We start from the raw sequence: 26,707 nt of genomic DNA on the forward strand, positions 1-26,707 counted from the left end.
ACACTAGACCAGGCTGCACAAGCCTCATCCAACATGTCCTTAAACACTTCCAGGGAGGGGGCATTCACAGCCTCCCTGGGCAACCTATTCCAGCACCTTACTACCCTCATTTCTTCCTGATGTCTAATCTAAATCTATCCTCTTTCAGTTTAAAACAGTTACCCCTTGTCCTATCACTGCACTGTCTGGTGAAAAGCCCCTCCCCAGCTTTCCTGTAGGCTCCTTCAGGTCCTGGAAGGACACTGTAAGAGAGTCTAGGATGTGAGAAGAGGAATTTAAAATAGTAAGTGTAGACAAGCACTTTGGGTAGCAAAACAGAGAAGAGGCGTGGCTGGAGCAGTCAAGTCAGTGGCACCACAGAGCCTGCTTTTATCGAAAGAGAAGGAGAATGAGAGAAGCAGAAAGAGTGGATACGTGGTTTAGAGTGGAAAGGAGGGGCACTGCGACAAGAGGAGAGTTTAGAGCACAAATGCCACCAAGAAACAACTAATCTGTCATAGGGAAAGAAAAGAAACATGCAGCAGGAGGGAAAACAAATTTCTTTATTTCTGGCAGCTGCTCCTTGGAAGCAGACCTGCACTTGGGTACTGCATGTTATTTACATCCCCCTCCCCAAACATATAAACCCCAAGTCAGTGTCACAACATGACATTTCCTTCCCAAGAACACCACACTCAAAAACACTTCTGCATAAACTCACCTGCATCTAGATATTCCCTCAAAAAGGCACTTTTGAATGTCAGTGTTTGCAGACCTGGAGTTATCAATAGGTCGGACATCTTCTGTTAGGTTTTTGGTTGGACTCTATGATCTTAAACATCTTTTTCAACCTAAATTATTTTATTATTCTATTTATACATCAGTTTATTACATCCAGGTAATAAAAACTGTCATTTTGTGTGTGTGCCCATGTGGGTTTCACTTGATTCCAGAGGACATCTGTTCAAAGGCACACAAGCTCACAATCTAGTTCTTGAACCTCCCATATAAAAAGGGACCTTGGCAAACCTGGTACCACCAGGAAACCACAATCTCCAGTAAAACAATAGCTGAAAATGCAAATACTGGGGAGCATACTACCAGTAGACCCAAGACACTGGATTCCTTATGACTCCAGTCTCAGAGGACACGAACCCAGGTAGAAAATAAGTTAGAAAGGTCAGACATATCAAGGCATTGCACGTCTCCAGTTCCCCCAGCACTTGTGAACAGAGTAGAGGTGCCAAGTTCATCATAACCAACTGACTTGCTAAATGCTTAAAATACATCTTACTGCAAACAGGAGACAGAAACAGCTAATTGTCTTTCAGAGCCAAAGCAACAAGGTCATTGCCTCTCCATTCACAGCAAAGATCACTAGAAATAATGCAAAAGTAGAAGCATTTTCTAGTTCTTGATTACATGAATAAATCTCAAAAAAACACTGAACAGCAAGAAAGGATTAGGTTTTGGGTTTTATTACTCAGTGGTAATTAAATACTGAGACTTGATTAGTTATCAACATAAGCTAGTGTTTCAACTTGAGTGAGCATAAGGAAATAGTTTAAAGAGCTTTGCCAGCTCTTCTCATCCTTCAGTTCCTTTAGTGGGAGCTCAAGTGCCCATCAGTCCCCAGAAATTAGTCAGAGCAAAGTAAGTGTCACCATCTCTGAACACTGCAACATGTGTCCTTCGTTCCTGTAAACCAGGAGTGTTAAAGAGTGTCAGGCAAACTGCATTGGTTTAGGAAAGGGGGGGAATTCAGTGTGCTCAGAAAGCAGAAAGTTCCCACTCGCTTCGGCTGCAGCAAGTAAATGTTGCCAGATGAGGACAAAAAAGAAAAAAAAAAAAAAAAAAGGTTTAGGGGAACTGTTCAAAGCTACTGTTCACATTCCTGTAACAGAAGCATCATGGCACTGGGAGCAAAATGAGGAAAAAGCAGATTTTCACAATGTTTCCAACAGCTATTTTAGCAACCTTGCTGCTATGCTTAGCAGTGTGCAGGCTGCTCAGCTAGAACTGAGAGATGGCTTTAAAAAAAAAACACATGAAAATAAGGTTTGATGTTTCCCTGAATTCTTAAAAAGAGAAAAGTTATATCTCCTCTCATTTCTCTTCAAAGTCTTTGTGAGAGAATCTAGGATTTGAAAGACAGAAGAAAGTGCCTTTACTCCTCCATCACCTTGCAGTGTCAAACCATCCTAGATGACACAGTGAGCAGCAGGGATCATTTTGTTGCCAGAACACCCTGATCTTGCACAGGGAAGAGACAGTGAGAATGTACAGAGGATTAAGGAAGAAAAAGATCCAATTACAAAAGGATGACTGCAAAGTTTTTACTCTTCTTGCAGCAGAGCTCATGCTTTCAGAAGCAGAACAGTTGCTGACACAGCGTTTTGTATCAGGAGTTCTGTCTGTAACTTGGCTCACAAAGTTAGCAAACCCCATTTTACAGAGTCCTACAACAAGCAAATTGTTTGCAGTTCCCAGCAACTAGTAAAATCAAAATCTCTGCCATACAAAATTAATATTTACATTGTCATTTACACACTCACATCTCTAACTGGTAATGAAGACAAAGCTATTTAAAGCAAGCACAGACTTGAGATACACATATGTATAATCTACCCTGTGCTGCCCGAGTATGCTGGGAACATTGACAACAGTGGCTGATTTGTCATGCCCCAGCTTCAACTCTTTTACGAGCAGCTTCTTTGAAGCCAGCCCTGTATCTCACACATCTGCAATACAGAAGTCTTGTTGCTGTCTCTGCCAGATGAGCCACCCAGGGTTTGTGATCTACCAACAGCTGTACCTGGTGGGTGGCTTCGCAGAGCACAACACAAGCCAGGAGACACACCATGCCTTGCAGAGCCTGCATTTGTAGGGAGCCCCATGTCAACTGTAGATTGAAAAGAATAGTTTGTTTTGCCCTGTACTGCCATGTTTCGTTTCTCCACCAGCTGCACAGCCACGGCACACAGAAAGCCAGACCACAGGTCACAGGGTTAGCTCTGGTGCATGGGACCTGAGCAAACCTGAAAAGCAGACTGCATCACTCCTTAAACATCCTCCCCCAGCTGCTGCAGAAGCCAGTAAATGTGAGAGGAGGCCTGTCCCCCAACACCCATCTCCACCAACTGACCCTCTTTCAAGGCCACTTCATGCTGGAGTATGTGCAAGTGCAAGCATGTCCCTTCAGTGCACCTGTTTGTTCAGTGTAGCAGGAGACCAAAAAAATTATTGCACCCAGTTCCTCAAAAACATTCATCAGGCACAATGCAAACATGCCAACATCTGCAATTTCCACAAGAGAGAAAATTCACTGTCACAAGGGGTATTACAACTGTGTGGTTTCTTCCTTCTCAGACTTTAGTCACGGACAAGGGCAATGCAAGTGGCCAAATTACCCCACTCTGACAATAGGCAGCAGTACAGGAAGGCTCCTTCCCATGGTCAGGCAAGAGAATCTAACCCAAGAGAGGCCTCAGAACCACCTGTTTTGACCCAATTCTCATTACTTTGCCAGAGCCTAGTATCAATACTCTTAAGGCAATGGATAGCCAAAGGAAAAAGGAAAACAAAGCAAAAGGCTGACCAATCTGAACCCCACATACTTTCAATCAACTCAAATCAAAGCAGCCAATTTTCAGTGCTCTAACCTAACTGAACTAGCATTTCAACAGCTCCATTCCAAACTCACAAGTCTTTTTGGTGTTTCTGGATTTGGGCACGTGCTTTTAGATCCTCCTCTTCTTGCAGTTGCTTGGCCACCCGCAAGTCATGTTGCACCAGACGATTACGCTGAACATTTGTTGCCAAGTGATGCTCAACTGGAAAAAAACAGACAAGAATCCCCAGATCAGCCTGCAAAACTTCACACTTTGAACAAGACAAATGGGAGGGAGATTCCAGGCCAGAAAGGAAGATAGTTCTTGGCAGGGAAACATCACATAGTATCTCTAAAGGTGAAGTTCTGAACTGAAATTACGCTAGCAGCTTGAGAGTGCCTTGTTTCAGCTCTGAGGGGGCTGTGTATGTGTGTGTTACCAAAACAAGAACTACATATCTTAATCACATTCAGAGCTGTAGGGAATGCTTTTAGAAAATGTCATTTTCTCTCCATGTGAAGTTAGCCTGTGTTAATAAAGTGGGTCTGGAAGGGACCACCAAAGGCCAGTGAGGATGAGCTGAACCTAAACCACTTCTGATGGAGCCTTCCTTAATTTGCTCTCAGGAACCTCCAGAGGAGGAAACTCCTCACCCTCTCAACATAATCAGTTCCAGAATCTCACCACCTTTATATTTAGCAACTGAATGCTACAGCAAGTCCTTTACCATACATGGATACTGCCTGCAAGAAAAGATGGCTACACAAGCTGCAGCTAAGAGCCAGCTTTAACTCAGTGGTCTCAGGTTCCAGCAGCAAGGGCACAACTTCAGCTCAAGCTGCACACTTTGGGAGAATAGCTGGAATGATTTTAGCACCTAGTACTGGTAGATACCAATGGTCTTGGCATCCAGCAAAGCAGAATAGAGAGGCCAGCACAGCTGAAACTGCAAACATACCCAAAGTAACTGATAAGCACGTAAAAAAAGAAAAACCCTAAAAAAAACCCAGCCACTTTGAAGATCCAAGCTGTACTTTTTTCCTTCTTTTTAAACCCCGCAGCATACAGCTGCTCTACCTCAAAATGTCTTAAAAGGAAGCCCCCTTTCAAAAGGCAGGCACTAGTCATTCTGAAATAACTAAAATAGACCTCTTCTGGTTGCACCTCAGGTCAGCCTATAAAACTTGAAGCTTCCAAAATTGCTAGTCATCTCTAAAAACCTTGCACAGCAACAAAACATCAAGTCGACTCCCACAGGCAATTTTGTCATAAAAGGCATAAACTTAAAACACAAAATGAAAACATGAAGTGTGACTATCACCAGTGTACAATGTGTGCTGGGGAAGAACACAGTTGTGATACAAGACAGTGAAGACACCAATAATAATCCATATTCCATTAAAAAGAATACAAATTAAATAGAAACAGGGAGGATTTTTCTTAGCAAAAACAAACAAAACCAGGTACCTGTTGGGATAAATTTACTTCAGTTTATTCCAAAGATTATTGCTACTTACTCTCTTGCTCCTGCAGGTTATGGGCCAAGGTATGATCTTCCAGAACAGCAAAGTCTCGACACACTGGAAGGTAAAAAAGCCAATAGAATCAGTATCAGGGAAAAAAAAAAAACAAACAAAAAAACCCAACGACCCACACAAAAAAAAAAACAACACAAAACAGAACAAACAACAAACAAAAAACACCACAACAGCCAGCAAAAAGAGGCATCAAAAGATCCATGGGGGTCAGGGAAGCATACACACAGAGACTTCTGACACACTTTTTACCAACCAATGTCTGGACGCAAAGTTTTTTCCCCCTCCTGCGCCTGTGGCTACTTTTACATGTAGCTGTTTGTCCCTGTTTGCAAAACAAGCCTTCTACACTTAACCATCACCTCTGCTTTAGTTTAAGACCAGAATTTTCCACATCACCACTGGATCAGACCTTGTGCACAAAACCCTATATTCCACCCACATTTATACCAATGCTCACATAGACTGTGTTTAACTAAAACCAAGGCCAAGTGTTTGTGCTTACTATGACTTTTTTTGCCAAGACTCTGAGAATAGTGTTTACTCTGCAGGAAGGCACATGCACACTTATCACCCTCTGCAGAGCTGAGCAGACTGAGCTCCATGGCTCTCACTGTGAGGCATTTCTACCAGCTCAGGAATTATTTTACAGTCATCTCCTGAAACCTTCATTGACTTTATCAAGAGCAGATGCTGATCAGTACCTATAACCCAGATTTGAGATCAACCACAGTGCTACTGGCAGCAATAAGCACAGCTTCTTAAGAAGATGCTGAAAACAACCCAGAGACAAGCTAATGGGAAGGGAACAAGCTCCCTTTGGCTCCAGCCTGACAGGGGCAGATTTTTGCCAATGCCGATCACTTTCACACTTGAACTTTCGAAGGAATGCTCTACCCACACTGTAGAAAAACACCAAGGTTTATTTTTAACTTGTTACGATAGGCAGCAGGACATTAAAACATAAGTCACGTACATACTGGGACAGGGACATGCACACACAACATCAGGTTCAGTCTTTTGGTGGTAGGTACACATCAACTTCTCAGTGAACCAAGGACAAACTGACCTGTGCTCCCAAACTGCAGTATGGGGCCCTGCTCTGCAAGCCTGCCATACACAGAGCTCCCATCTGCTTCAAGGGGAATTAAAGGCCAGGACACTGAAAACTTTGCACTGTAAGGGTCTGTCACTTGTTTTTCCCCCTCAGTGTGACAAGCTAAGCAGCTTAGCAGGACCTGAAAGGGGAATATCTCCCATTTGAAATATGAAGCACAAAGCAGAGAAGTATAAGGTGCTTCTGAAGCTGCAGGGGGAGGGAAGAGCCACTGGCAAAAAGCTTCAGGGAAGACCAAGGTTTCTCTATCAGAGCACAGCAACAGCCTAGAAGAGAAAGTGAAAATAAACCCAAAACCCCCATAACACTCCAAAACTACAAGGGGAATTTATGAGGAATCCATTTATGTACAGGTTCAAAGTCAGAGAAGATAAAACATTTCCATCACCACAAAGGGTGGAAAATACTGCAGGGAAACAAGAAAGCTGCCATGTCTTCACAAGCCACCATCCCACAGGCCTTCCCTCTTCTCACACTGATGCACATATTTCACTAGAGAAACACCAAGATGTTCCTCTGCACTCGGTTATCTTCAGAAAATATCTGGAGGAGCTTCTAGTTGCCTGTACTGAGAGGTCTGATAAATGTTTTATCCTTTATGGTATTCACAGAGTTTTTGGTTGAGTCTTTCCGCATTGGAGGGTGTTTGCAGTTGACAAAAGACTTCTAACAGCTAGAGTGGCTCTTTGAGGAAGGAGAGCAACAAGAAACAGGGTGGAGATGAGGACAAAGATTAAGGTTATACGATCCCATAGTGACTAACTTTAAGCCTGTACAATTCTGGATGGTGTAATTAAGGTTTTGTTGTTGACTTTTTTTTCTCTATTGCAACTTATTTTAAAAAAAGGGAAGAGGATAAAAGACACAAAATAGCACTGAAGCACTTTCAATAGGCATTTGTATATAAAGAAAGAAATGGTGCCTTTAGCCACTGATCTGGAAAAAAACACAGCTGAACTGCAAGCAGCAGCGCTATTCACAGGTGACACACCTGGGGTACTTGATGGTCATAAAGACAGGTTTTTATGGGATAGGGCATGGGTATCTTGCCCACAGAGACTTGATTTCTGTGATCCCTAATACTTCTTCAGCTTCACAGCACAGCTGTGGAACAACCACCTTCTGCTTACCACAAGCATCATCTGGCCTGCTAGAAGATCACATCCAACTCAGACATTTGAGCTCTACAGAGCTAAGCAAAGATACCTCAATACAGAGCCACAGTCTGCCCAAATCTGGGGGTGTGCTTTTACTACTACATATTCAAGAAGTAGCACCTGTTCCTGCCATTAAAAAAAAAAAAAAAAAAAATCAGGCCACGCAACACAGAGAAGGAGTTGGAAGTGTTATTTTTAACTGCAATAGGTCTCAGAGCAAGTCCACTGCACAGCTGCATCAACAGCTGTACTAGCAAGACAAGGCTGACAGCACAGGAGCAAGGATTCAACAATTCAGAGCTGCATATTGTTTGTATAAAAATTGCTGCTGTAAGAAATGCTTACACAGCTGCACCCCAGCCTTCCCAGCTCCTTTCTACACAGGCTCCTACACTGCTTTGTTCCCTGCAGTATTTGAGCTCTGCCTTGCTGGTCATGGTGCTGCTTGCTCCATCTTCCCCAGAGGCACATGTGTTGTTTTGGTTTTGGTTTGTTTGTTGTTTGTTTTTTTACTCCATCCTACCCACACACTTCTCTATTTGTTTGGGAAGTACACGTTGTCAGGAACATGCTTGGCCTAGAGATGAGAAAGTGGGACGGCCTGGTAGAACTGCTGCTAGTAACAGTCTTGCACCTGCCCCAAGAGTCTCATCCCAGCTTCGTTGCTACAATGTAGCAATGACTGTTTAACCCTTTTTGATTGATGGGCCACAAAAAGCTTCCTAAAGAAAACATTCAGTCCTTCCATAAAAAGGCCCAGTGAATATACTGTCATGTTGTACTGGTGGGCCTGATTCTTCTAGCTGCTCCTCCAAAGATCTACTGGAAGTAGTTTATGGGTCTCTGAAGTTAAATAGGGACAAAGCAAGTGGGTACAATGCCCTGGGATGAGACACCAAGTTACAGGGCTTAGATATTAACACAGTGGGCTGTGTCTTAAAACTGTGTGGATTACTCCATCAAGATCCAGCATAGACAGGGGGAAACTGGAGTGCTATTCATGACATGCACACTGGAAGCTCTCAAGTGTCTGGGCTCACAGAGGACATCTTGCAGAGGAGGTTGGCAGGGCAGCAGCAAGCCTTGGGCTTGTTCATAGGTTTAGATCCATTTGTTCACTGCTGAAGAAGCGACTTGGCTATGTATACGCTCTGTTAAGCTGCTCTTACAAACCCACAGTGAGACAGCCTGAGCACACAGACCTTGCTTTGTGCTGCTGAAGTTGCTGGCAGGACAGACAGCACGAGAAGACCTTTCGTCACTGTCAGAAACTTGGCTGGACTGGCTGCCTCTAACTCATCTAAGCACGTTATTCCCAAGTACCATCAGCTCAAGTACAATGTGTAAAGGAAGATGAGAACATCCCCTTACAAACACAATGAAGTGCTGTCAGGCAGCCAGGTGGCAAGAGATGGGGACACCTGCAACTCTCTAGCAAGACTGGGTGTGATGGCAAGTGCAGAGCACTCCCTCGAGACTAGACCCAACACCACAGCACCAAGCCAAGCATGACCACAACTGCAAGTGAGAAAAATTAACACTCCATCCCTGAAAACATGAATTCAACAACGAGGCAACTAAAAAAACTGGAGATGTGGAGCAGCCAAACATGGTCTGAAGTGAAGTTTCATCAGTGCTAGTCCTCATCCTCTGCCCTGTCTCAGCTTGGCCACAGCACACTCACTAGGAAACTGAGGGAGTGGGGGCTAGATGAGTGGACAGCGAGATGGATTGAGAGCTGTCTGTGTGACAGAACTCAGAGGATTGTGATTAATGGAGCAGGGTCAAGTTGGAGGCCTGTAACCAGTGGTATCTCCCAGGGGTCAATACTCAGTCCAGTCTTGTTCAACATATTCATCACTGACCTGGACAAGGGGACAGAGTGTATCCTCAGCAAATTGGCTGATGATACAAAACTGGAAGGAGTGGCTGACACTCCAGAGGGCTGTGCTACCATTCAGTGTGACCTGGTTAGGCTGGAGAGCTGGGCAGAGAAGAACCTAATGAGGTTCATCAAGGGCAAGTGTAGGGTCCTGCACCTGGGGAGGAAGAACCCCATGCACCAGTATAGGTCAGGGGTGGACCTGCTGGAAAGCAGTTCTGAGGAGAATAATTTGGGAGTTGTGGTAGATAGTAAGTTATCCGTGAGCCAGCAATGTGCCCTTGCTGCCAAGAAGGCCAATGGAATCTTGGGATGCATAAAGAAGAGTGCAGCCAGTAGGTCAAGAGAGGTGATTCTCCCCCTCTACTCTGCTCTGGAGAGGCCACATCTGGAATACTGTGTCCAGTTCTGGGGCTCCCAGTTCAAGAGAGATGGGAAACTACTAGAAACAGTCCAGCGGAGGGCAACAAACATGAGTCAGGGATTGAAGCATCTCCCTTACGAGTAAAGGCTGAGAGAGCTGGGAGCCTGGAAAAGAGAAGGCTGAGGGGAGATGTTATTAATGCCTACAAGTATCTAAAGCATGGGTGCAGGAAGGATGAAGCTAGACTCTTTTTAGTAGTTCCCAGTGACAGGCCAAGCAGCAACAGGCATAAGCTGGAACGTGGGAAGTTCCATTTAAAGATGAGGGAAAACTTATTCACAGTGAGGGTGACAGAGCCCTGGGACAGGCTGCCCAGGGAGGCTGTGGAGTCCCCTTCTCTGGAGATATTCAAGACCCACCCGGATGCAGTGCTGAGTCACGTGCTATAGGGGATCCTATAGGGGATCAGCAGGGGAGTTGGACTAGATGATCTCTAGAGATCCCTTCCAGCTCTGACAATTCTGTGATTCCATGGTTACTAGGTACACCCATTGGGTTTGTGCTGAGAAATAAGATGGCCCCAGGTACAGAGAGACTCAAAATTCCTTCTCTCCAATCAGCTTTATGTTTAAGGGGGACAGAATCTGTTTTTGTATTTCCTTACTGTAAGAAAGGTAAGATTCATGTTACATTCACTGCTGCAAGTTAATATGACTTCCCATCTCTAGATTCCAGCCATGAACCAGATAGTCCAACAAGCAGCAGGGGTGCAATCACAGCAGCTACAATTGGCAAGTCCAGTTAAGCATGAAACATTAACAACAGGTTGACCATAGCCTGATTAAGCCAATCTGCCTTGGCACAGCAGGGAGCAAGGCTGGGATAAGTGCTTCTGGCACAGCTGTCAATGAAAGAGATGCAAGCCCAGGAATCCCAGCCACTGCCAAAGCCAGCAGATGTGGACAAGGGCAGAAGCATGGCTGGAAGCAGCATCCTTTGCAGCAGTGGTGGGCTGCAAAATCCATGCAGTGGCATGAAAGAGGGAGCTTGCTTGCTTGCAGGATCCTGAAGAGCCACTCTGCAAGCTCCAAGCTCAGGTCTTCTCCACTTGTAGGAGTTTACCCCAAAAATATGCCACTCTGAATCAGGGCATCTGAGGCTGTTGCAAGAATGGCTGCAAGCCCTGCCTTTACGGGCAAGATAAGAATGTCTCCAGGTATAACAACTTGGCCAAATTTCACAAAATAACCTTTTCCTTTTTATGTTCTAACACTTGCCTCAGTAGTTTACTCCAGCATTACCTCAGCTCCATAGCTCAGCATTTTTAACACCAAACTGCCTCAAAGAGAGTGAGGTAACCACAACAGAGGAGCAAAGGCAGTCTCAGTTACTACTGATTCTTTGGTGTGTGACAGAGAGGTAGGTAACATCCAGGAATGGGCAGTGTGAATGTGCACTGTCTCTACAAGAGGTCAAACCCACTGGCTCCTTAGGCAAGGCTTACAACAAAACACACACCCCACTTCTGCTTGAAGTCTTAGACTGCGTTTTGACATCTGCTGAGGGCCCAGGGCCCCCCTTGGTTCATGTGGTCCATATGACATGCTCTGGGACATCAGCCAGTTCAGTGACCCAGGGACCACACACACATGCTCCAAGCATTTCCTGTTTTGGGTCTTAAAAATTATCTCTTGCTCCCCACCCCCTCCACTCCCAACGTTTTCCCATCAGCATCATGTGCTGGACAATTTGCAAAATAAACTAGAAGGTGTGAGTCATGCTTATTTCAGAGCATCTGCAGTTTTTGAATCCTGAACTGAAGGACAGCGGGGGGGGGGGAAAGACAGAAGTGACACCAGAAAAAAACAGCTTCATCAGCTAAAAATCACTTTTTAAGGTCTACAGAACTGACAAATTAAGTGGCAAGCAGCAAGTGTGGCCTGTTGGAAGCCAGCAGTCTCAGAAATACGCTGAGTTATGAGGATCCCAGCAGATTATCTGGAGCCTCATAGAGATTCTTACAAGCAGGGACTGGCCAGGTCACTTCAAGCCTGCTAAGCCCTCCAAAATCTGCAAATCGTTTCCTTGAAACAAAGACAACACGACCAAGTAGCCACCCAACTGGAGGTGGGAGGCTGCCCAAAGGTCAGTTTCCACAGGAAACACAACTGGGATGTTTCCTTCTCACCCCTAGCAATGCTGCTCTGAGATATTCTCTCCTGCCTCTCCCATCACCATCAGATTCCTCAGCTCCTGCTACCACACGCAGACAGAAGGAGGCTGGCCAGAACATGTCTCGGCTGCTGCAGTTACACAGATGGCATTCCTAGGACCTTGTTCACCAGGCACTGTCAATGCCAAGGACATGAGAAAACTCACACAGGGAGAAGGTGGCTCCCAGGCAGAGGGCAGGGCTGGGCAGCCAAGGGAAGGGAACAATTCCTGCTTTTCAGCCACAGCACCACAGCATCTCATCGAGCCAGGAGCTATGAGGCAGCACAAGGAGACTGTGCAGCCCCATGGGGAACCAAACTGAGAAGTCTCAGCCTAATTCTTAAAAATGTAAATATGCAAAGTAAACAAATATTGCCACTTTTTTTTTTATTGGCAATCTTGGCTGGGAAGCTAAGAACAGCTTGGGATTTGGGAAGGAGGTTATCCTCTCCACACTAAGCTAATGCCTTAAGGTCAAGGTCATGAGGGGTTTTACTCCATCTGCACAACTCTCCAACAATCAGCTCTCAATTGCTCAGCAATGCTTTATAAACAGGAACACTATATATAATTTTGGAACCAAATCCTCAGAAGAGGAGTATTTTTTAACCTGCCTTAAAACAGAAATTAGCATTCAGAAAACACATTCACTGAGGCTACTAGTTTGGCATTCTCACTTCTACAGACTTGCCTGCAAACTGTATTGTAGAGCAGTCCTCAAGCTGAGAGAGCATCTGCTGAACACCCCAAAGCAGAAGAAGAGGTGTTTGCACAGTACAAACAAGGAAGCTGAAGATACCCAAGAGTGCAATTTTTAAAAAAGCACCTCAAGGAAGCTCAAAAGGTCATCCTAGAACATGCTCCAGTCCCAAAATTTGATAAAATTTATCATTCTTCCTTTATTACAGAAAGTGGCCATCTTTTCCATCATTCGATAACTGCACCCCTACGTCACTTAATCTGTAACCTTTCTAAGTAAGAGCAACTCTTCTTTTTCCCCAAGCTTAACACACAACCCAGAGGTCAAGAACATGAGAGACCATGTCTTTGACTTCCAGAAGAAAATGTTGAGTTGCAGCACTTCAAGCTCAGGCATATAGATAAACTTGAAAATGGCACTGAACCTTAAGGGGTAGTGGCACCCGTGCTTTGAATAGTCAAGCCTTTTCAGCCAGGACCAGCTGCATCCTCAGTTATGAAGTACTACAAATCACAAGAACTTTCTAGAAATCCTCAGTCATACATCCAACATTGCTGCTATAGCCACTATCTTCAATTCCAGATACATCTGTGCACTTAGAGGCTAAATACATACAGTATTTTGCCACTTTAAAACAGAGAGCAGATACACAAACCACCATATTTTAATGTCTGTGAGCTATAACCTGTCAGGCTCAGAGCAGTATCATCTCCATAGCTCACTCTTGAGCATCTATCAGTCTGTACAGGACTGCCTAGAACCAAAAGGTCACCAGCAAACTCTGCCATCACATTGTGGACCCATCAGTAACATTCAGATGGAGGGGTATAAAAACCTCAGGGTTAGGGCTGGCTTGGCTAGCTTGACCCCACAGCCAAGAGGCAGGCCCCAGGCAGCTCAACACACACTTCACTGACAATATTTGAGGCATAACTGGGTCTGTGTATGGAAGACGTTAATCTCAATCATCAATAAGAATGAAAGTTGCTTCTGTAGACATTCTCTCCAGCATCTCACAGTTTCAGTTGACTCAGCTAACACCACGTGTGCAAAATGAACAATCAACAATTTAGACAGAGAGCTTTCTTAGCAGTCAACTTTCACCACTGCCTCTCAACCACAGATCACAGCAAAACAAGCACACTGCTTCTAACAGTTGTGTTTTACCTTCACTTTGCACAAGGGAGAATAACCAGACACATTGGTGGATAGCAGGGCAGGAGTTACCTTCACCAGGTCAAAATCCCCAGCTCACACAGATGGCCCCATGAGCATTACTGTACCTGTAAAACATGTCTTCAGCAATGTCCCACAGATTATATTACACTGTCCTTTTCTGGAGGCTTTTTTGTTTCTTTCACGGACAGGATGTCATGGCAGTTTTAGTTTTAAGCCCAACATTACTCATTTAAACTGGTTTAAGGGAGGGTGAAAAAGAAAAACAGTTTCCGTTCATGCACAACTCGGAACATCCACCCACTTAGAAAACCGCTCAGGCATGGAGCTGCATCTCCAGAGGTTTGTACTATATACACCCCCTTCCCCCAGACCCATCACCTTCCCATCACCCCAGACCAGTGATCACCTTATTTTGTTTTGATGTGTTTATTTCAGCTTTTCTTTCAGCATTTTAGGCAATTTTATATTCCGCAAAGCTCTTGGAAGGACACGCTGAATTTTCCAGACAGGCAAAAACTTCTGTTCTCTGCTAAATGCAAATCTAAAGCCCTTGCTCAGTTCAGTAGTTTCTTTGCAGGGCCACTCTGGAATTCAGGGTGCCTTTCAGGAATGATGGCACCCTGGATCTCAGATGCTTCACTAGCATTTCTAAGCCCTCAGTTTCAGGCTGTGGTGAATAAGCTCTCACAGCAGCTCCAGCAGCTGGACTGGAAGAAGAAATAATTCAAAGTGTCAGCAGTCCCAGGCTTCTCCTAAAGCTTAATCCTAAAAGATAATGTAGCAAAATACAAGGGACATGGGATTCAGAAACAGAGCTCTCAATGACTCTCTGGTCCAAGTTCATTCACTGACTCAGGTGACTGTTTATGCAAGGCTGACTTCTGAAAGCTTGACACCCACACAGAAGGTACCAAGTACCAAACAAATGTTCCAGTTCCTCTCAAAAGCCAACAATGTGGTTTTATACCAAAAGGACGTATAGTCATCTGGAGAAACAACCATCTCTGGAGAGAATAAGTAGAAGAAAGACTCCTTCAAAGATGCCACTTTTTATGGGTGACTAGAACCAAGCCTGAGACTGCTCTGAGGCTTTTAGCTAAACCAGAGCAGCAGCAGTTTTAGCAACACCACAGCATCAGTCAAGATGTGTACAGCTCGGTTTTACTCATCCAGATCAGACACCAAGAGAAGCAAAACTCCAGCAGGTAGGGCCTCAGGGCAGCCTCCCAGGCTTGCTGGAAACCGGGTCAGCGGCTGCATTCAAAACTAAAGGAGGCTGAACTGATCCTGCAATCAGCTGGGATTCTTGCACAGATTCCTATCAGCTTCCTTTTTCCTAGAAAGGCACTGCCAGGCTGCAAGGACTCCTGTCTGCCACCCATTCAGCAGCTGCCAGCACTGCAAAGATGCTCTGCAAGAGCAACCTTTCTCTACCTAACCAACCAAGGACATTCTGCTTTGTTTCAAAACCCCTTTTCTTTGCTCTGCCAGCTGCTCATGGGTCCTCTCCTCCTTCCCCCTTCACTTCCTGCATTTAATTCTCCAGGTTTATCAGTCAACTCAGGCAAACACAAAGTGCCAAAGCTGGCCCTAGATCAGTCAAACTTTCACATCCACCTACAAAAGAGTCACTAATCAATAAAGCTGCAGCACAAACAGTACACATCCCCCTTCCTGTCACAGCCACGTGTTGGCACACTTCCCTTACAGCAACTACAAATTTAAAACAGTGGCATAAGAGGGTAAGAACAAATTCTTGGCCTCTGGGGCCAGACAGGCAGGGAGGCAAAGCTTCCAGAATCAACCTGGAGTAAACCACTTTATGGCATCTGTGCCCACAGCTCACATGCATTGCAAAGCATGAGGAAGCAGCAAGCTGGCAGCCTTTCAACTGGCTCCTCTCCAAGAGCACAAAATGAGCTCCAAGTCAGTCAGAAGTGTTATGTTGTTTTTTGGGTTTTTTTGCTTTGAGTAGCTAAGTCACCTTTAGGTGATAATGTACACTTACAGCTTAAAAAACCCCCAACAAACACACAACTAAAATCAGGACCTTACAAGTTCACCTGTTACGTGGCCAGAGCTGATGCTCAGAGCAATGCCAACATCATGGAGTCTGAGGAGGAAACTGAGCATTGTAATCCGAGCTGGAGGCAAACCTGCCTTTTCCACCTTGTAGTATTGCAGGATGTGAGAAATGCAGGAAGAACTATGCAGCCCTAGCCAAGGAGCCAGTCACTCCAGCACTGCAAACAAGGTCAGGAGAACCCAGCCTCTTCCCAACACCAATTTCCTTCGGAAACCTGGCGCCGGGCAAACAGCCTGCAGGAGATCACAGCCCTGTGAAATGCTGTGCTCTCTACGTGCCACAAAAACAGCCAACACCCTGGTGCCTTGGAAAATGCCCAGGTTTTTCCCTGCTGTCCTCCACCGATTCACCCTGGCCCCCAGCAGCACTGCCAAAGGCTCCAGGAGGTGCTGATGAATTTAGGATGTAAATCTTCCCCATCCCACCAGCCAGCTCCCTGATATAAAACTGAACTCATAAGAGAAGGAAAAAAAATTCTTCCCACTAGGATCCCTCAAGTAACATTTGCCATATCCATAACAGATGTACACGATAAGCTCAGGGGCTTTGCACTTCAAAGCCATTCTGCTCTGCAAGCATGCAGAGGATGAGAGGAAGTTTTCCATCCACATCAGGGAAAGCTGCCCTGAGCCAGGCCAGCAATTACCCAGCCCACCTGCCAGGTCAGTGGTGACAGTCCCTCTGTGAGGGATGCTTCCTGCCAGGACACACTCCAGCCTCTCATCCTGTTTGATTGTAAAGAGCCAAAGGAATATGTACCATGCCTTATGGAAACATTTCTGCAGAAAAAAAAATAATCTACAAACCCATCTCTCACTGCCACAAAATATTCCTGCTTTTATACACTTACTTCCTCCCTTTTGTCCCATTGCTTCTCAGTCAGCCCTGTCAGTGTTCTTAAGCTATGCCTGCCTCTCAGTGCCTTCAAATGTTGTCTCATTTATGTCCTCTCCCCCTTTGTCATCACTTACTGAACACCACACATTGAGCCCACATAACATTTCCTCTTGAACCGATTCCTCCAGTCACTGAGGCCTGGTTCAGCAGAAGAGCTGGGAAAATAACAAACCATACCCAGGAACTCAAAGTTTCACTGCACGCAACTTTTTACACCTCCTTTAAAAAGAGAAGTGAAGAGTGACTCACTTGCAAACCCATTTCAGCTTTCTGTCCTGAACAGCACTCACCACAGGCAGAGCTGTCAAGAGTGCATGGACCAAACCGCTACCAACCCAGGCCCGAGTCAAAAAGATCTCACTTCTTTTCTTCGGCAGTGGCACCACCAGTTGGTGTGTAATTAAACTCATCATCATTTGAGCTTCCAGAGCCTAATACAAAATCACTAGACAGGGGAAGAAGGGCTGTAATGGGCTTCTAAACAGGCTTTCATCCACACCTTTCTCCCAAGGGAAAGTAATGCTTTTGGCAAGTTTAATTCACAAGGTGCTTGAGGTTACAGGGTAGATTGTATGAGCACCCAGGCCTAACTGGTCACACAGTGCCACACAGCACTCACTCAACAAGCTGTGTGGTACCTTTTCCTGTACTAAGAAAAGAGTGGGAATGCTCCAGTTTCTCTTTGTAAAAAGGAAGACTAAAACCATCAAGGGATTTCCACAAGGTCCCATCACATGTCCCGTGGAGAAGCAAGCACTGTAATGTGACCATGGGGCATCAACCACAAGACAGCAGCCTCCAGGGAGATGGGATCCCTGCTTTCCCAATGGAAATACCCAGCAAATGCTCTTTGCTCCCTGCAATGCAAGCCACCACCAGCAGAACAGCAAGTATTTTTATCATGTTTGTAGAAAGACAAAAGGACAAGCCAGCAGAGAGCCCCGTACCAGAAACTGGAAATAGGCTTCTCAAGTTTGAAGGTAGTTTTACCAACAGATCAGCCTCATTCCTCAGTCCCTCAGCCTTCAAGCCAGCAATATGCAGAGAAGCTGCAGCAAGGGAGTGGGAAGCCAGCTAGAAACACTGGGAAGGGGGTGAGGAAGCAAGGAGGGAACATGTTGCTTCATGGTATAAATCACCACATTCACATGAACTGGACGTCCCTGAGCAAGAAAAAGAAAACAGCATTTTCACACAGCCACGAGGTCCGTGCCATTGCTTCTTCAAGTGGGGTTTTCCTTGTGCCAAGAGAGAGCACAACTGACCTGTCCTGCTCCTTGCAGCAGCCATCTCCAGCTCCTGCCTGGAATGTGTGCACCCTCTCACGCTGTTCACAGCCACAGAAAATTAATGATTAAGCAGGGGCTCGTGGTCCCAGCAATCCCAATGCTGTCTGCAACACAGCCCTCAGCCACAGACCATTGTAGGGAGCAGCAATGGTTGATGCCAGTGTCCCAGCAACTCAAATGGGGGAAGGCCATGCCCCTCACCTCCCTCCAGCCCCAGAAATCAGGGCAAAACAGACTGTGACCTCTTATCTCGAAAACTTGTCAGTAACTAAGGAAACATCTCTGCAGGAGGCATCAACGTGACTTTGGAAGCTCCTCTCTGCCAGAGACTGTTTTTTGACCAATCCTTTTGCCTTGATGCAACCTCCAAGGCAGCTCACAGAGGACAAGTGCTAAGGATTTAGGGGATGGGAGGAGGCAGACCTGCTTGCTCTGTTGCTTTTTGAAGCCAAGAGCATGAAATATGCTAATCCTGCCCATCTCCTCTGCCAAGCATTGCAGACCTAGAACAAGTGAATGCATAATAAAATTTTCACCCAGCTCCAAGCAGAAGCAAAATGAGTACCAGAGCCTCAGCTACTGAATTCATGCATGCTGGAAAAACAGACCTCCTATTACTCAGAAGACCTGGACATGAACCAATGACCTAGAAAGAAAAGCCTGCAATGTCCCATCACCCTCCACCTCCCCACTGCCCTCAAGCCATCCAGCTTGTCTGCATTTTTCAGAGCCCTTGTCCAAGGAAGTTACAAAGCAGAAAGCTGTGACACTGCACATGATGTTCCAAGAAAAAAAATCTCAGTTGGAGCCAAAGGGCACAGCGCAGGTGGCTTCACAGTGACCTGGGTGACCCTCAGCTGCTCTCAGAATTGTTGCCCTGATTATACTAATCCAGTTAAAGGCCAACCCTTCCTTCACATGAGTACAGCTGACACCTCATCCCTCAACACCCACCCCCTGAAAAATTCCAAAGCAGAATCCCTCCTCACCAGACACTGTGCCATTCATCAGTGCTTTCTGAACCTGCTTCCACCTTTGACAGACATCAAGTTACTCATCTCCACCATCATGTTGCTGAGCACACACATGCACTAAAAGCCTTAAGATAAGCAGATAACATCAGTCTGAGCCACTGCACCTCAGAACTGACCCCTTTTTCCCAGTCCCTTGGAGGGTCAGCAGCCAGGAGTTTTTTCTAGTGCAGGGATCTCAGCAATGCTCATATTAAGCTGTAGAGGTCAAAGGGAAGGTGCTGTAGTTGGGAGGAACAGGACAACTGAAGCAATGCTTACTGTAAACTTTTATTCAGTTTATGGCAAAAGAGAGCCAGGAAAGCTGCCTGCCCCAGAGAATGCCTTGCCAAGATGGAAAATAAAGATTCAAGCCCTTCCTGTTTCCCCAATGCCACAGTCAGAGGTATATCTTTTGCTACCACATTTGGGAAAGTTGCCACTCTGGCAGCAGACTGCAAACAGCAGCAGTGCAAAGTACAGCTCAGGAGCTTCAAAAAGTCAAATCAGGTGCTTAATGAGGAGTAGAAACCATAGTGTGAGCATTGCTGCTGTCCCTCTCCAAGCCCAAGTGGCACAATCAGCCTTAGTCAAGACTGCAGCTCAAGAGACAGCATCATGGCAGGGCTGGTTCTAACAGCTGGCACAGATGTACTGCCCTTGTACTTCTTTATAGTACTACTAAAAATTAAATTAAACACTGAAGCCACTGCAATTTTCCACAGTTCCAAAGAGCTGTAGGCTGCTGAAGCGGATGCCAGGTTGTCTCTGCCTCTGCCCAGCCCTGCCTTTTCTCTCCTCACAGATGATCCAGACAGGCATAAAGATCAGGAGCCCCAGCGAGGAAGCTCAAACCTGGGTTTCACCTGCATCCGCTAACAACTGATGGCTCTAAGAGCCTGCATGGGACAAGGGACTCAAGGTCAGTCTGAGCAGACAAAGCCATTGCCCCAAACTCAGTCCTTCATCAAATGGAGTTAGAGTAGGCAGGACCACAGGTACATCCTTCAGAGAGAAGTAAGGGCTGCACAGCTCCAAAAATCCTCCCCAGGAATGTGCAGCTCTGCCTGCCTGCATGCAGGCAGGGATTCTTCCCAGGTCCCAGAGGCAAAACAGGACTCTTTGAAATGGAACAGGGAGCTGCAGCTAAGGGCTCATTTTAAACAAGCACCCAAGGAGATCGTGTGGCCCTCAGGCCTTCCCAATTTTAGCTACTAGTTATTCATCAGATGGCGTGAGATGAGACAAAACCAGATCAAGCAGAGCCCAAGCCAATTTCTTTCATTGGCTTTATAGACAACTAATTAAAATAATATTTCCAGGATGCTTTTTTTTCCCCAAAAAAAGGCTCACAAATGAGACCTCTAGTAAAAAAAGATCTACACACAGAGTTGAGCAACCCCCTGGCATGGGTCAAAAGAGCACCCAGTAAAAGCTACTTTGTGGAAAGAGAAAATGTCACAGATGCTTGGGAGGCAAATACAAACACAGACAGGGAACCTCAGCCCAACAGATGGCAACTAACACCAAAACCTTCAGCAAATAACTTACAAGAGCTTTACTGACCACAGTGGTCAGAACATCCACTTTACTGCCCATGGAAATGCAGCTCTGCAACAACAGGCTGCAGCAGCAGCAAGGTCTAGTTTATAATAGAAAAAGAGTGTTTTGGGGGTGTATTTTTACACTAGCAAATCCCTGCCCATAAAATAAACTAGACTGGCTGAAGCAGTTTTCACTGACAAAATACAATCTATATCAGGCCTCCAGCTGATACAAATGCTTTTAAAAATAAAAAAGAAAGTAAACACAAGCAGCAAGGTTTCCTGCACCACCTAGCTACAGTTATCAGATTTTCACTGCCATCATTGCACAGAAATGACCTTGGTTGTAAAACAGTTTTTCAGACCACACCAGAAGAGGATGAGAGACTGCTGAGACTGTCTCGCAGCAGTCCCAGCCACCTGCAGGCAGGGAGGACCTGGACACAGCACCTCCCCTCCTGAAGGGCAGCTGGTGAAGAACAAAGTACTCAAACCAAAACAACGTTCTTCATTGTTAATGAATGACTAAGCTGACCTTTACCCGAAATGAAGAAAGGGAATGTTTTTCCAGAAGGAGCAAAAGTGATTTCTGTATCAGCAACAATAAATATTTCCCTAGGTATGGAAGGTACATTTCTCCTGATTGGCATTAACGCCGAGTATTGAAAGATCTAATCCAAAGCACAGTTGGGTTTCAACACTCCCCACAATGAAAACAAATTATGTCACTAAACTAAAAGCATGAAACATGCCAGAGGCTTTGGAGAACATGGCTAAGGGCTCATCTACTTTTCATGTTGGAGCTGCCCTGGGATGCTGCTTTAATCCACTTGCTATCAAGTAACAACAGATCATCATACCAGGACACTCTTGAAACTTAATCCATAGTAACTATAGGTGCAAATTTACCACGGACTGGTTGAACTGCATCAGAAGCCCATAAACATATTTTCTTGTAGCATAGAGGCAAGTTTGACTCAGTCCAGTTAAAAAGTAATCAAACTAAATCAAGGCTACTTCAATTCTGAATAAGAGTGTCTATACAGAGATTTAATTCACTTTAATCAACCCACTGGAAAGGTTAATTGGATCAATTTTCTTGAGCGACCATGTGCAGACAGACTCTAAGGATGAGAACTTGGCCACACTAAGATGACCAATAACAATGTTGCTAATGACTTAATGGGACCAACATTAACCCCTAAAACTTCAGCAAATTGGTATTTCTTTTCTTCCAGTAGCATTGAGAAGCGAAGCATTAAAGGGTGATGAGGTCAAAAGGAACCTCCAGCTCCCTGCAGAGATATATGCTTTCTGCTCTTGACTAGCTGAATCATCAAATCTGCGCTAGCTACTTTGTAAGAATTGAAATTTTAAAAAGAAAACTAAATGGCCAATAGCAAGGAAAACAAGGAATTTTAGTCGCATTTCAACAAGCATGCAGTTTTCTCACTACTACAGTGTAAATCTAAAATAACTGGATTATCACAAGAGTACACATTTCCATCAGTGTCAGAAAGAAGAGACTCTACCTGGTACAAATCTTTTCCAGCCCAAAGCAGCTCCAGGGAACTTTTAACTAAGCTTAAAGATACACGTGAGGCAGATACTCTGTGAGGAAAGCTGAGGCCAATCCGGCCCGACGGAAGGTTACTCGAAGCACTGACTTGAATCATCAGCCACCCGGAGAGTGAGCAGGGCCGCCACCAGCCACCCTTCCCCGGCACTTTTGGGGTGCACAGGGATTAGACAGGGTGCAGGAGGCTGCTTGGGGCTCCAGAGCTCCGCACAGGGCACAGCCTTGTCCAAAGCCCCGTCGGCTCAAGTATTTTTAACTGGGACCTCGAGACCACCGGTCACGCTCAAATCCCTAAATCTGTGGATTAGTTTTGTTCCCATTTTTTCAGTGCCCCGAGCGAAGCCTCCAAACTCCGTGGAGCGGCAACCGCGAGGAACGCGGCTGCGCGCCAGGATCCCGAAGGGTCCCTCGCCTGTTCCACAGCCCAGCTGAGCCCCCCGCGGGAGCCCAGCCCGGCACCCCCGGCCCAGCCCGGCCCCCCCGGCCCGGCTGCCCGGCCTCGGCGGGTGGGGGGACGCGGCGGCCTCGGCCCCGGCGCAAACAAAGGGCTGGCCCCTTCCCCCGCCCCGCTCCTGCCTCCTCCCGGGGGGAAGCGGCGCTTCCCCGCCCGGCCCCCGCAGCACGGCCCGCGGGAGGGAGCCCAGAGCCGGGGCAGGGGGGCGGCAGCCGATGCCCGTCGAGCTAAGGCTGCCCACTCGCCCCGCCGACCCTCCGCCTTCCTCCCCGCCCTCCGACCCGCGCAGCCGCCGCGGATGAGGCGGGGGGAGCGGGACGGACACCGGGAACCCCGCGGGGGCCCCGCCCGCCCCGCTGGAACACGGCGCCAACCCACCCCCCCCACCCCGCCCCGCACGGGGAGCGCCGAGAACCGCCCCGAGGCCAGAGAAAACGCAGCAGCACCATCATGTTTTTAAAAAGCAGAGTCGCTCCCCTCCCTCCCTCCCTGCACTTCCCCCCGACCCGCCCCGTCCAGTCCAGCTCCCCGCGGCCAGACTCCGCGTCCCCCCCCCCGGGGTGACCCCTACCTTCCTTGACTCGGGACAGCTTGGAGTGGTCGATGCCGATCCCGGCCATGGCGCGGGGCTCCCGCCGGCCCCGGGGCGGGAGGGGTCGGGCCGGGCCCTGGGCGGGAGGGCAGAGCCGCCCGCGCCCCGCCACCCGAAGTTGCGGCGGCTGGAGCGGAGGCTGCGCCCGGCCGTACGGTGCGGGAGAGGGGACAGAAAGCGGCGGGGCGGGGCCGCCGCTCGCCGCCCCCCGCCGGGCTGGGCGGGAGGGTCCCGAGCTTCCTTCCCCCTCCCCTGCTCCCGCGGAGCCCAGGAGCGAGCTCGGCGGGGCGGGCAGCCTTCCAGTGGGTGTATTTATAGTTAATTTTTTCTTTAGTCTTTGGGGGAGGGGCTGAAGACCCGCTACTACCGCCGGAGCGGCTTTTGAAGGCGCTCGGACAGCTCGGCAATCCCGGCGCTTTCCTGTGCCGGATCCGGGTGTCCCTGCTCCTGCTCCCCCTTCCCGAGCCACCCGCCCCGCGCGTGTCCTGGGAAGCGAAGCTGCTGCAAGGTCCAGAGCACAAGTCCTACGACGAGCAGCTGAGAGAACTGGAGTTGCTTAGTATGGAGAAAACGAAGCTGAGAGACCTTCTCGCTCGCTACACCTACCTGAACGGAGGTTGTAGCGAGGTAGGCGTTGGTCTCCTAAGTGTCAAGTGATAGAACAGGAGGAAACGGCCTCAGGTTGTGCCAGGGGAGGTTTAGATTGGATGTTAAGAAAAATTTCCGTACTGAAAGATGGTCAGGCACTGGAACAGACTGCCCAGGGAAGTGGTTGAGTTACCATCCCTGAAGGTATTTACAAGACGTGTAGATGCAGTCCTTAGGGACATGGTTTCGTGGTGGACTTGGCAATGCTGGGTTACCGGTTGGACTTGATGATCTTAAAGTTCTTTCCAACCAAAGTGATTCTATCATTCTCTGAAAACCTGCCCAAGTCAAGCCTGAAATGAGTCAACTTTTGAGTGGCTATCACGGTGGCTGCGAGGTGGGTGCACCTAATCCTTCAGGGAGGGGAGCAAAGCAGGATGTCATGAGTTTGTCCATTGGGACACACACAACTCAAAGAGGGCAGTGTGGATGAGAGGTTTTTGGACAAGGAGCACCTTGAGTGGCCTTTGAGCCCCAGGAGCACTCACTCTACCATGTAGAAGGTTAGACTAGCCTCCAGCAGAGATGGAGAGGACTTAACAGCTGCAGCCCACCTTTCTTTTCCATCAGGAAAGAAACAGCATGAGATTATGTCCTCTGGGCAAAGGGAAGGAGATAAGAAGAGAAGGATCTGAGATGTAGGGATGTCTGAGCCCCTCCAGTCTGTGCTCAGCACAGTCACTCATGCAGTTTAGTGTTTTGATCACCAATAAGCATGCACATCAGGAGAATACAAGAAGCAGATGCAATCATATTACCACATTTGACACAAGGGGCCTCCAGTTTCTGTTCTAATGTCCCATGACCCCTGTGCAGCTGGTGGGTATGGGGATGCAGGGCTAGAGTGAGGCTGAGCCCATCTGTTCCCCCTCTCCTACAGACTCTGGGGAGCTTTGTGCCCTGGATAACTGGGACAGGAGCTCAGACGGAGATATAATGGGGTGTGAGATCTCAGAAAAAAATCAGCAAAGGAATAATATCCCTGTTTAATTAAAAAGTAAAAAACATTAAAGAAACAGTCAAAACAAACCTATTTCTAGAGGGTTAGCCACATGCTATTCCAGATTTTTCCAGTCCTGTTTTCCAAAACTCGGGAACTATCTGTCCTTAATTCTTCCCCTTTCAAAGGATGCTTTGTCATCCTCAAGGAAGTATGCATGGACTTTGTCTTTAATCTATACATAACCAGGACTCTCTTTACTGTGCCTTCAACCACTCAGCCTTCTCCCCTGGAAAATAAAAAATCACTGAATTGTCCATATTTATGATCCCTTCTCAGTTACACACATCTAACACCTCTCCTGTGTGCTGGCACATGCTGAGAGCTGATGAACCTTCTGCCTAGAAGGCCATTGTACCCAGTTACTGAGGGGTCAGTGGCACACAGGATGACCCCCACTACACAGGTACTCTATATGATCATACAGACGGGGATTAGTCACAGGGTCTTGTCCCTCCCAGGGGCAGGTCACACAGATTATCTCCTGTTACAGTCCCAGCTCTGCCCAGCTCCTCCCCCTAATCCTTCTGCCATTCATACAAGCAATACAACTGGAATGCTCACAAGTAATCCTCCTTGGTTACAGACAGCTCCATGCTAAGGAAGGGTCTAAAAGTCCATTTCTCGTTTTTCCTAAATTTGATTTTTCACAAAAGTGAAAACAAAAGATGCCAAGGAACCAGGAAGATACAGGAGAAGTGGCACAGAATATACTGGTCTGGCTTTCCAAAACTGGAATATGGTTTTCTTTTGTCTTTCTCTCAGTAGGAGGTATTCAGTACAAAGCAGCAGAAGTTGAGGGCAGTCACATTTACACAGCAACTGTAATGCAACGGAGCCAACTTTGACATGACTTTTAATCTGTCCATCCCTGTGATCCTGCATTTCACTCCATGCACACAGCTTGTTGCTGCATGGTTCAGTAGTGAAGGTGTCACAGTAAATTGTCTGGCTAGGGCCAAAACCAGCAACAGCAATAAGTCCTAATCTGCACAACACTCAAGAGACCATGTTGGACTGATGTGAATTTGGCTGCTGCTGAGACAACTGTGTGTTTATCTGTAGCTTCACTAAAGCAGAGCCACAGCAGAGTAGTTCCTGAAGTTCCTGGGTTCAGGTTTCTACTTCTACAAATTGCAAGGCTCTTTGTGGTTCCCTTAATCATGCAAATTTATTTCTTCTTGCAAGATCTGCTGAAGCTCAGTGATAGCAGTTGGGTAGCGAGCTCTGCTAAGACTCAAGAAAACTGCAGTGAGACAAAGTGTCTCATTATTTTCTTGATGCTGGATATGAGGGGAATATCTCTAGCTGTCAGAGCACAGAAGGGCTGGAACAGGCTCCTGGGAGGGGTTACACGAGCAAAACCAGTGAACAGCATTTTTCAACACTGATCCCTAAGGCAGGGTCCTACACACTGAAGTATTTTCTTTGCATACTTGACATTGGACTTCCCCTCTCATCTCAGCTTGATGTTTTAGAGATGCATTCCAGTGAAATCTCTGAGAGTGGAAGATGGCATGAGTCACTTGAAGATTATAGAGGGTTTCAAAGGCAGTTACAAAAATCAAAAAGGACTACAGGGAGGCTGAGAAGGAGAGGGATGGAGTTACTGATGGAACACTATCACCACAGCAGCATAACATCAACTGCTCCCAAAGGGCTACTCACTGTGGTGGACCTCAAATTACCTTCCCAACTCTCACTTGTGTTAAAAAGCTGCTGCTTCTGGGCAAAAAGCATGGAAGGTGTTTGTCTGTTCTGCTGGATTGATGACAGCTTTTTCTGTGCAAACTGCACAGTACCTAGCTTGACAAATGGCATATGTTGCAGTGGGTAGGTTCATCCAAATAAAGCTGAGAATACTGACCAC

At 46.8% G+C, this 26,707-nt stretch overlaps 1 protein-coding gene across 2 annotated transcripts in view; it reads right to left on the minus strand.

Annotated features, from left to right (window-relative positions):
• CCDC50 (coiled-coil domain containing 50) overlaps nucleotides 1-23,475 on the minus strand; it is a 44,808-nt gene extending 21,333 nt beyond the window's left edge. The window contains exons 1-3 of one of the 2 annotated variants that reach the window (XM_051626038.1): nucleotides 23,169-23,475; nucleotides 5,108-5,170; nucleotides 3,683-3,812 (exon numbers count right to left, since the gene is read on the minus strand). In XM_051626038.1, coding sequence (XP_051481998.1) covers nucleotides 3,683-3,812; nucleotides 5,108-5,170; nucleotides 23,169-23,217 — 242 coding nt within the window. In that variant the 5' untranslated portion in view covers nucleotides 23,218-23,475. The remainder of the gene's footprint in view (nucleotides 1-3,682; nucleotides 3,813-5,107; nucleotides 5,171-23,168) is intronic. The other variant, XM_051626039.1, reaches the window with a different exon arrangement.
• Nucleotides 23,476-26,707: the final 3,232 nt, after the last annotated feature.

The sequence above is a fragment of the Apus apus genome, chromosome 8 (genome assembly GCF_020740795.1).
Source record: "Apus apus isolate bApuApu2 chromosome 8, bApuApu2.pri.cur, whole genome shotgun sequence".
NCBI lineage: Eukaryota > Metazoa > Chordata > Aves > Apodiformes > Apodidae > Apus > Apus apus.